The sequence below is a fragment of the Schistocerca cancellata genome, chromosome 4 (assembly GCF_023864275.1).
Source record: "Schistocerca cancellata isolate TAMUIC-IGC-003103 chromosome 4, iqSchCanc2.1, whole genome shotgun sequence".
Taxonomy (NCBI): Eukaryota; Metazoa; Arthropoda; class Insecta; order Orthoptera; family Acrididae; genus Schistocerca; species Schistocerca cancellata.
The window spans coordinates 642892439-642904458 of NC_064629.1; the positions used below are offsets into that span (position 1 = coordinate 642892439).

General features: G+C 41.4%; 1 protein-coding gene across 1 annotated transcript in view; it reads right to left on the reverse strand.

The window, feature by feature from the left end:
• The window catches only part of LOC126183517 (early endosome antigen 1-like), a 214041-nt gene that overhangs the window by 34450 nt on the left and 167571 nt on the right, over positions 1-12020 (reverse strand). Inside the window, exon 10 of the mRNA XM_049925573.1 lies at positions 11758-11976. Within this exon, the coding sequence (XP_049781530.1) occupies positions 11758-11976 (219 nt within the window). The remainder of the gene's footprint in view (positions 1-11757; positions 11977-12020) is intronic.

Consider the following 12020-nt stretch of genomic DNA (forward strand, 5'->3'; position numbering starts at 1 on the left):
TATTGTCATAAGATGAGCTGCTTTAAATCATGATTCACTGCATCACAGAACTTCCCCTTAGTCAGTCTTCTATTTAGAAAGAATTAACTAACATTAAGCATATTGCTATCAGTAACAGAGTCAAAAAAAAAAAAAAAACCTGATTAATCTAAACTTCCATTAGATCTGTTAGCAAAGAACACTAAATTTGTTAAAATCCCTTTTGTAGTCACCTTATCATATGGCCTTGCAAATCTATTCAGAAAATATGTTTTGAACGTCATATTTTTGTCGACAAACAAAGTCCAGCATTGGTACATACATAATGAAATATCTAGTAAAGACAAATACGCTGGATTCGGAGTTTACAGAATTGAGTGCGTCAACTGTGAAGTTTCTTATGTGGGCCAGACTGGTAGGAAATTTCGAACCAGATTTAGTGAACATTTGCTTTACAAGTATGGAAAAGTTAAACAGAATTACATGTACTCCATGCCGTTGGCAAAGGGGAAAGGCTAAATCTTTTAGAGGAAATTGTGATTCTGAAATATTCCAGTACAGGAAAATGTATTTTATTGAATGATCAGTTGATTAGCAAAAACGAGTCTTATTATGATATGGTACGCACTATTCCAACCCATCAATAGTTTTTATTGTGACTGTGATGCTACCTTTTTTATTCCTTTTCTTTTAATTGGTTTGACTAATGTTTTAGCATCATTTTAAGTTTTATTGCCTTATAATACACTGTTTTACCGAATTTGTCTTCCACATATGTAATTTAGTTATGCAATCACTTTTTGTAAGCACATTGGGTAGCCAATGCCATCTACCTTTTAAATGTCTGCTATTATGGTCGTATAATCTTGCCTCTATGGCTCTATGTTTGCGTGGCCAGCTTGGAGGGCTGATGTATCCTGTTCCCGACTGCATTATCCATTTGTCAGCTGTACGCAATGCTCCATGCTGAGTACGCCGGAACACAGTTGGCTCCATTCATGTAAGATTTCTTAAATTTTTTTTGGTTTGTGATAGTTTTTCCTCTCCAGAGGACACTAAAGTTATACTTGGCATTGTATTCCACATTCTGGGTTCTGTAATGCTTTAACTCATCCCATGATGACAGGACAATGGTTCCTTATAAAATTTTATCTTAATGCCATATGTGGGCATTAATGGACAATGTTGGTTTTCCACATTAATTTTTAAACAAGTTCACAGTTACGGTCAATTGTAGAGTTGGCTGCACAGCTTGGAACTTTGCGTCTTCTGTGTACTCATATTAACTCTATTTACCCACTTTAATCTGTATATGCCTCACTGTTGTCATTTTTCATCCCTAGGCCAATCTGATGATGCCCCAAAAGGGTGAAATGGGTCAGTTCCTGCAAATAAAAGAGATTTTGCAACCGAGACTGTCTTATTTCAAGAAATTCATAACTGGTTGTTGTACTAGTGTTAGATGCTTACTGGTGGTCACGGAGAGTTTGTCATTCTTCTACATCTTCTACATTTATACTCCGCAAGCCACCCAACGGTGTGTGGCGGAGGGCACTTTACGTGCCACTGTCATTATCTCCCTTTCCTGTTCCAGTCACGTATGGTTCGCGGGAAGAACGACTGTCTGAAAGCCTCTGTGCGCGCTCTAATCTCTCTAATTTTACATTCGTGATCTCCTCGGGAGGTATAAGTAGGGGGAAGCAATATATTCGATACCTCATCCAGAAACGCACCCTCTCGAAACCTGGCGAGCAACCTACACCGCGATGCGGAGCGCCTCTCTTGCAGAGTCTGCCACTTGAGTTTGTTAAACATCTCCGTAACGCTATCACGGTTACCAAATAACCCTGTGACGAAACGCGCCGCTCTTCTTTGGATCTTCTCTATCTCCTCCGTCAACCCGATCTGGTACGGATCCCACACTGATGAGCAATACTCAAGTATAGGTCGAACGAGTGTTTTGTAAGCCACCTCCTTTGTTGATGGACTACATTTTCTAAGGACTCTCCCAATGAATCTCAACCTGGTACCCGCCTTACCAACAATTAATTTTATATGATCATTCCACTTCAAATCGTTCCGCACGCATACTCCCAGATATTTTACAGAAGTAACTGCTACCAGTGTTTGTTCCGCTATCATATAATCATACAATAAAGGATCCTTCTTTCTATGTATTCGCAATACATTACATTTGTCTATGTTAAGGGTCAGTTGCCACTCCCTGCACCAAGTGCCTATCCGCTGCAGATCTTCCTGCATTTCGCTACAATTTTCTAATGCTGCAACTTCTCTGTATACTACAGCATCATCCGCGAAAAGCCGCATGGAACTTCCGACACTATCTACTAGGTCATTTATATATATTGTGAAAAGCAATGGTCCCATAACACTCCCCTGTGGCACGCCAGAGGTTACTTTAACGTCTGTAGATGCCTCTCCATTGAGAACAACATGCTGTGTTCTGTTTGCTAAAAACTCTTCAATCCAGCCACACAGCTGGTCTGATATTCCGTAGGCTCTTACTTTGTTTATCAGACGACAGTGCGGAACTGTATCGAACGCCTTCCGGAAGTCAAGGAAAATGGCATCTACCTGGGAGCCTGTATCTAATATTTTCTGGGTTTCATGAACAAATAATGCGAGTTGGGTTTCACACGATCGCTGTTTCCGGAATCCATGTTGATTCCTACATAGTAGATTCTGAGTTTCCAAAAACGACATGATACTCGAGCAAAAGACATGTTCTAAAATTCTACAACAGATCGACGTCAGAGAGATAGGTCTATAGTTTTGCGCATCTGCTCGACGACCCTTCTTGAAGACTGGGACTACCTGTGCTCTTTTCCAATCATTTGGAACCTTCTGTTCCTCTAGAGACTTGCGGTACACGGCTGTTAGAAGGGGGGCATGTTCTTTCGCGTACTCTGTGTAGAATCGAATTGGTATCCCGTCAGGTCCAGTGGACTTTCCTCTGTTGAGTGATTCCAGTTGCTTTTCTATTCCTTGGACACTTATTTCAATGTCAGCCATTTTTTCGTTGGTGCGAGGATTTAGAGAAGGAACTGCAGTGCGGTCTTCCTCTGTGAAACAGCTTTGGAAAAAGGTGTTTAGTATTTCAGCTTTACGCTTGTCATCCTCTGTTTCAATGCCATCATCATCCCAGAGTGTCTGGACATGATGTTTCGAGCCACTTACTGATTTAACGTAAGACCAGAACTTCCTAGGATTTTCTGTCAAGTCGGTACCTAGTATTTTACTTTCGAATTCACTGAACGCTTCACGCATAGCCCTCCTTACGCTAACTTTGACATCGTTTAGCTTCTGTTTGTCTGAGAGGTTTTGGCTGCGTTTAAACTTGGAGTGAAGCTCTCTTTGCTTTCGCAGTAGTTTCCTAACTTTGTTGTTGTACCACGGTGGGTTTTTCCCGTCCCTCACAGTTTTGCTCGGCACGTACCTGTCTAAAACGCATTTAACGGTTGCCTTGAACTTTTTCCATAAACACTCAACATTGTCAGTGTCGGAACAGAAATTTTCATTTTGATCTGTTAGGTAGTCTGAAATCTGCCTTCTATTACTCTTGCTAAACAGATAAACCTTCCTCCCTTTTTTTATATTCCTATTAACTTCCATATTCAGGGATGCTGCAACGGCCTTATGATCACTGATTCCCTGTTCTGCACTTACAGAGTCGAATAGTTCGGGTCTGTTTGTTATCAGTAGGTCCAAGATGTTATCTCCACGAGTCGGTTCTCTGTTTAATTGCTCGAGGTAATTTTCGGATAGTGCACTCAGTATAATGTCACTCGATGCTCTGTCCCTACCACCCGTCCTAAACATCTGAGTGTCCCAGTCTATATCTGGTAAATTGAAATCTCCACCTAAGACCATAACATGCTGAGAAAATTTATGTGAAATGTATTCCAAATTTTCTCTCAGTTGTTCTGCCACTAATGCTGCTGAGTCGGGGGGTCGGTAAAAGGAGCCAATTATTAACCTTGCTCGGTTGTTGAGTGTAACCTCCACCCATAATAATTCACAGGAACTATCCACTTCTACTTCACTACAGGATAAACTACTACTAACAGCGACGAACACTCCGCCACCGGTTGCATGCAATCTATCCTTTCTAAACATCGTCTGTGCCTTTGTAAAAATTTCGGCAGAATTTATCTCTGGCTTCAGCCAGCTTTCTGTACCTATAACGATTTCAGCTTCGGTGCTTTCTATCAGCGCTTGAAGTTCCGGTACTTTACCAACGCAGCTTCGACAGTTTACAATTACAATACCGATTGCTGCTTGGTCCCCGCATGTCCTGACTTTGCCCCGCACCCGTTGAGGCTGTTGCCCTTTCTGCACTTTCCCGAGGCCATCTAACCTAAAAAACCGCCCAGCCCACGCCACACAACCCCTGCTACCCGTGTAGCCGCTTGTTGCGTGTAGTGGACTCCTGACCTATCCAGCGGAACCCGAAACCCCACCACCCTATGGCGCAAGTCGAGGAATCTGCAGCCCACATGGTCGCAGAACCGTCTCAACCTCTGATTCAGACCCTCCACTCGGCTCTGTACCAAAGGTCCGCAGTCAGTCCTGTCGACGATGCTGCAGATGGTGAGCTCTGCTTTCATCCCGCTAGCGAGACTGGCAGTCTTCACCAAATCAGATAGCCGCCGGAAGCCAGAGAGGATTTCCTCCGATCCATAGCGACACACATCATTGGTGCCGACATGAGCGACCACCTGCAGATGGGTGCACCCTGTACCCTTCATGGCATCTGGAAGGACCCTTTCCACATCTGGAATGACTCCCCCCAGTATGCACACGGAGTGCACTTTGGTTTTCTTCCCCTCCCTTGCTGCCATATCCCTAAGGGGCCCCATTACGCGCCTGACGTTGGAGCTCCCAACTACCAGTAAGCCCACCCTCTGCGACTGCCCGGATCTTGCAGACTGAGGGGCAACCTCTGGAACAGGACAAGCAGCCATGTCAGGCTGAAGATCAGTATCAGCCTGAGACAGAGCCTGAAACCGGTTCGTCAGACAAACTGGAGAGGCCTTCCGTTCAGCCCTCCGGAATGTCTTTCGCCCCCTGCCACACCTTGAGACGACCTCCCACTCTACCACAGGTGAGGGATCAGCCTCAATGCGGGCAGTATCCCGGGCAACCACAGTCGTAGTCCGATCGGGGGATGCGTGGGACGAGCTGGCCGTCCCCGACAAACCCCCATCCGGACCCCCACAGTGATGCCCATTGGCAACAGCCTCAAGCTGTGTGACCGAAGCCAACACTGCCTGAAGCTGGGAGCGAAGGGATGCCAACTCAGCCTGCATCCGAACACAGCAGTTGCAGTCCCTATCCATGCTAAAAACTGTGCAAAGAACATCTGAACTAATCTACAGAGAGCGCAAACAAAACGACACAAAATTGAAGCGGTTATTAAAATACAAGATTGCCTAGTAAATGCAGTAATGCTGCCACTTGTGCACTGCTGACACACTGCTCGGCGGCGGAAGGAGACTACGCGATTTAACACTATTCGAGTACTAAAACGTGATGCTACAACTCTCAAATACTATAATACGCCCGAAATTTATGAATTAAACAATGCAAGTACCAAAAACACGCAAAGAAATTAAGAATTAAACTATGTAACAAATGAGTGAGCTAGGAGTATACGACTTGCTGCTGCAGCTGCTTATCCAACGGCGGCAGGGAGCACACTGACTGTGACCAACCGACACTGGCCGTTCAAAACAAAAACAGTTGACAGACGACTACGCGAATTTACACTATTCAGGTACTAAAACGCGATGCTACAACTCTCAAATACTATAATACGCCCGAAATTTATGAATTAAACAATGCAAGTACCAAAAACACGCAAAGAAATTAAGAATTAAACTATGTAACAAATGAGTGAGCTAGGAGTATACGACTTGCTGCTGCAGCTGCTTATCCAACGGCGGCAGGCAGCTTCACAAATAAACTGTTACAGTTTCTTGAGAGATGCTAGAAGACAGTAATTGGTGCAAAGCAGAACAAAATGACTGTTAATAACCAGCAATGTGGAAATGAAGGAGAACATATTACTTTATCATTAATCTCATTCATGTAGTTCTGATATTTCCAGTTGTGTGAGTGGGAAGATGAAAGTCTCTACTGGGAACAATCAATGTGCCATGAAATGAACACAGGACCTAAAACAGTTTTTCAGTACTTACTTGAAACCTTCACATTTAATGTGATCTTATGGGTCACTGAAAAGTCGTGACAACCCAAATCATTACATTACCTGAAGTTCTCAGTGTACTGTTATTTGGTGAACAACGATCCTCAGATGTACAAAATCAGCAGTTACTCTTATGGCAGCCTAATTTGTATCAGATATAATAATCTTCTTCTATGACTCACTACCTCCATCAGTAAGTTTTATTTTCTCAGCTACTGCATTTATTAGATGAAATATTTAAATGAACTCTACATGATGTCATGAAACTACATATGATAGCTCCATAGTATAACTGCAAATGTTGTCACCAATAAACCAACTAAGACAGCACTGCCAATCTGCCACTGTTTTAAGTCTATAAGAGTCTAAAGTCCTAAAAAATTATATGTCAACAAAGCACAGTAAATCACAGATATTATGGCTGCTCGAAACACTTTATAGATGAAGATAATGTTATCGACATATACACTTGTGCTCATAAATTAAGGATAATGCTGATACATGGTGAAACAATGCTCTGGTTGTCAGTTTGCGGGTTTAAATCACCTCGGGGTATGACTATGCAGTGCATTTGACCTGTGGTCGTCGCACGGTGGTGCTGGCAGCAGTCTACATACGCAGAGGTGTGCTGGTGCATGTCGGAGTACGGTGCAGTGAGTAAGAGTGCAGACATTTTCAGATGTGCTAATGGTGACTGTGTGTTGAAAATGGCTCAAAGAACACATATTGATGACGTTATGGGGGGTAGAATACTAAGCCGACTGGAGGCTCGTCAAACACAGTAGGTCGTAGCACGGGCCCCCCGTGTGCCACAAAGTGTGATCTCAAGATTATGGCGACAATTCCAGCAGACAGGAAACGTGTCCAGGCACTACAGTACAGGATGTCCACAGTGTACAACACCACAAGAAGACCAATATCTCACCATCAGTGCCCACAGACGACCACGGAGTACTGCAGGTAGCCTTGCTCGGGAGCTTACCGCAGCCACTGGAACAGTTGTCTCCAGACACACAGTCTACAGACGACTGAACAGGCATGGTTTATTCGCCCGGAGACCTGCAAGGTGCATTCCATTGACCCCTGGTCACAGGAGAGCCTGTAAAGCCTGATGTCAAGAACCCAGTACATGGTCATTGGAACAGTGGTCCCATGTTATGTTCACGGACGAGTCCAGGTATAGTCTGAAGAGTGATTCTCACCGGGTTTTCATCTGGAGTGAACCAGGAACCAGGTACCAACCCCTTAATATCCTTGAAAGGGACCTGTATGGAGGTCGTGGTTTGATGGTGTGGGGTGGGATTATGATTGGTGCACGTACACCCCTGCATGACTTTGACAGAGGAACTATAACAGGTCAGGTGTATCAGGATGCCATTTTGCACCAGTATGTCCACCTTTTCAGGGGTGCAGTGGGTCCCACCTTCCTCCTGAGGGATGATAATGCATGGCTCCACTGAGCTGCCATCGTGGAGGAGTACCTTGAAACAAAAGATATCAGGCAAATGGAGTGGCCTACCTGTTCTCCAGACCTAAACCCCATTGAGCACGTCTGGGATGCTCTTGGTCGACGTATCACTGCGTGTCTTCAAACCCCTATGACACTACAGGAGCTCCGACAGGCACTGGTGCAAGAATGGGATAATATACCCCAGCAGCTGCTTGACCACCTGATCCAGAGTATATGAACCCATTGTGTGGCCTGTGTATGTGTGCATGGTGATCATATCCCATATTGATGTCGGGGTACATACGCAGGAAACAGTGGCGTTTTGTAGCACATTTGTTTCGGGATGGTTTTTTCAACTTATCACTGATACCGTGAACTTACAGATCTGTATCGTGTGTGTTACCTGTGTGCCTATGCTATTAGTGACAGTTTTGTGTAGTGCCACATTCTGCAGTTATCCTTAATTTATGAGCATGAGTGTAGTAAGTCAGAAAATAAATTCTGAATGTGAAGTGTTTATAAATGGGTTTACACATTCTGAACAATCCTTGAATCAGTTTCAAATAGAGTTTTTTTACATATAACAAAAAGAAATGTATGTAGTTACCTGCTTCTTTTTTCCATGAGCCTGTTGCACTGTCATAGCAGGGGGAGATGTGATACTCCCACGTGGAAGGCAGCAGATAGGAATGCCAGAAAACTTGAGCAATCTAAACTAGCTCTACCAGACCAAACATAACTTAGTTGGAGAACATCTAGACACCCCTCTTGATCCCAACAATCAAGCTGTAATTCTGTGTTATTATTCTAAAGAACACTCTCCATTATGCATTCAACTTGTAAAATCATCATGATGGAACTAATGGTACCAATACAATTGTACAGGCCCTGGATGGAAGTACAGTTGTTTCTGATCATCAGATTCTGTGGCATCGGGAACATCACGCACAGAAGAATCAGATCTCCTCAAAATCTCTTCATCCCAAGAAAAAGAACTTTTCAAGAGCTATTAATATCAGGACCCTGCCAAAAACTGGAAAACTTAAACAATTGACTGACATCCTAGATAATTTGCCACTGAGATCCTACTAATTTATGAAACATATTTCCTAGTTGAAAACCATTTCAACTTCGAGAACTGCAGGATATTTAAAGGACAACAATCAGTAAAAATCAAAGGCAATTTATCAATACTTGGACTTTAAGAGCAGTAAGGAAAACAATTCGAGATTCAGTTGATGACCTTACATCCCCACACGAAAGAATTTCAGTCCATACAGCGAAATCAAGCAACAAAGCTTATGCCCCATTAATAGTGATAGCAAGAAAAATCTTCAGAAAGTAGATTTTTAGGAAACACTAGAGGATGACAAGCAAGAGAAGTTTATTAGGTGATTTTAAGGCATAAGATGGCATGGAAAAGAAATCCTTTTCAATAATAGGAATTCACCCAGTGCATCAATGGATGAATAAGAATGGAGAATGTCTAATAAGCTTTTGTTCATCATCTGCATGGAGTCCTGTGTCTCCACAGTTTGCAAGACCTCTATACAGAGAGAAAATGTGGAAATCGCCAAACTCATTATTAGTGGAATTTCAGATTGGTCATGTGTCAATTTCTGGAAAGGATATGTACGTTCAAAATGTCTGTGTATAGAAGGGAGTCATTGATTCAGATCACAACTTAACACAAATTAAAATTAGGTTCCACCCAAACAGATCCAAATTTAAGGGCAATGATTTCCTAGAGTTAATACAGACTGCCTGGAGAAGAGTGCTGAGGATTTCACTTGTGATATACAAGAAGAAGATCCCAAGGAGTGGTCAGACCTCCACAACACAGTACAGGCATCAGCCACTAAATTATGACAGCCAACCTAGAAACATAAACATAGTTGACAATTCACGATGAAGTTGTCCATGAGTGATCATTGGTATGGAGTCAATGGTATGGACAACACACATTTGAAAGATGGGAGTCCTCCTTGTAGATACAAAAATCAACCTCAAAAAACAATTTTCTGCAAAAAATGTCCCTACGACAAAAGCAATCTCATAGAGATACAGTATGAATTCAAGAAAACAACACCTGAAATTTCTACACGACATTCTATGAGGATCTATCTGGGTATACACCAAGAAACAAGTGAGATAATTCAATCACACAAAAATAGAAAATGACGTAGAGAGGATGGCATAACTGCACACATGTCAAAAATAGAAGAAGACGAACTCATAAGAAGAATTTTTGTACTCTTAACAAAAAATGGAAAACTGGAACAATTCCAAAGCACTGGAAAAAAGTTGTTACACATACATTGCATAAAACAGGTGATAGGAAAGACATCAACAACCACAGAGGACAATCTCTTTTTCCAGTTATATAAAAGATTTTATCCAAAATTCTCTTAAACAGGTTCAAGAGTAAACAGAACATTTGATTTTTGAGTATTAAGCAGGCTTCAGGAAAGGTAGATCGTGTGACAAGCAAATTTGGTTGCTGAAGGTATTAATTTTTAAGAATACATGAAAGTCCCAACACATTCGTCAACTTTGTGGCTCAAAAGAAAGTGTATGGCTCTGCTGGCAGGCAAACCATTTAGGACACTTTAGAAGAGTTCAGAGTAGGCAGGATGATTAGAAGAGTTCAGACTATGCAGGATGATTAGTGAACTAACCAGACAGAGTCTCACAGACACAGAACCTCAAGTGAAGTTTATTACTGAAATAACTGAGCATTTTGAAGCATTTAGAGGAGTTTGATAAGGAGATGGTCTCTCCCCATTTCTGTTTAACATAGTGTAAGATACGAGAATCAAAGTGAAGCTTTTGCTGATGATCTATCTATCTTCAGTAAGACAAGTATGCCATTACGAAGTTAAGCAAGATAGCATCAGAGACAGGCCTTCAAATATCATATAAGAAGAATCATTTGATGGAAAAATTTACATAAAAGTATCAGAAGAGGCCCAACAGAAATTAAATATGTGACAACTTCATATGTGTCTTCTTTTAAATATCTCACAGAAATCATAGTACCATCTGGACTGGCCAATTTAGGAAGAGTCACCAAACTCAAGAAAACATACAGAATAACATGAAAGTGCTACAATAAATGAGTGATATCTTTTAATGTGAAACTTCAACATTACAAGACAGCTGTTTTGCCTGAAGCATTATATGCCACGAAAACTATATTTCATGGTAGCCACTAAAAAGCTGATGAAAGTGGAGAGGAACAGCAAAAAATTCTCAGAGAAATTTATAGTCACATTAATACAAACGGTATATTGATTAAAGGGGAAAAAAAAAAAGAAATACTGCAGACACATACACAGCAACTGATAGGCTCACTGATGCAATACGTAGAAGACACTTGAAATTCTATGGTCACACATGCAGAATGGACAGTACTAGATTTACTAAAAAAATTCTTAACACAATAAATTTAAATAAGGTAAAAATCACTTCTTTAGAAGAAAATTAAGGGGGCTTATGAGAAATGATCACCACAGATGATACCATTGTAGAAAGCAAAGCCTTTGAATTTCTTGCTGCAAATCGCACATTCATGGAGAAAGCTAAAATGACCACTGGAAAATAATGGACACAGGAACACGAGAAACAACATAGCAAATTCGCAGAGAGATTTTGGCAAAGAAGAAAAGGACGCTGTCAGACGGAGCTAACAAGTTCAAACACACTCTATAACTGGGCATACGGAAGGAAGGACGTAAGAAAGGAGAAGTGCTTCTTTTTTAAGGACATCATGGTACAAATAAATAGCCTAGGGACCAATGACCTCAGCAGTTTGGCCCCATAGAACGTACCACAAATTTCCAAATAATTACTTTTTATATACGAGCAGAATAAAATTAAATTAAATTCACACTTTACCGCCAGGAAAAGCGATACCATGTTCACACATCGGGCTCCTATTTCACTTCACTTCAACAATAAATCATGAAGTGTATTCAACAGTAATACATTGATTGCATTAGAGAGAACCATTTAGAAATATATTAACAATACATTGTGTAAAATTGCTATTTTCAACATTTTAAATGGATTCTTCACAAGAATGCAAAATTTTACGTACCTTTTCTTCCAAAGATCTCTGCAACTCAGATGCATTATTGCTCATTGTCCCCAAGGAGCCTTCCATTGATTTTAATTCTGCTTCTTTTATTTCCAGTTCCTTCATACATTCTTGGTACTTAGTTGTAACATTCTGAATCTGCATTTTTAACTCTTGGACATATTTATTTTTCTCATCCTCTTTCTTTTCTAATGATTTCATTTTCTCTTGTAATGAAGTCTGGAACATTTAAAAATTAATTACTGTGTACATACAGCTAAATA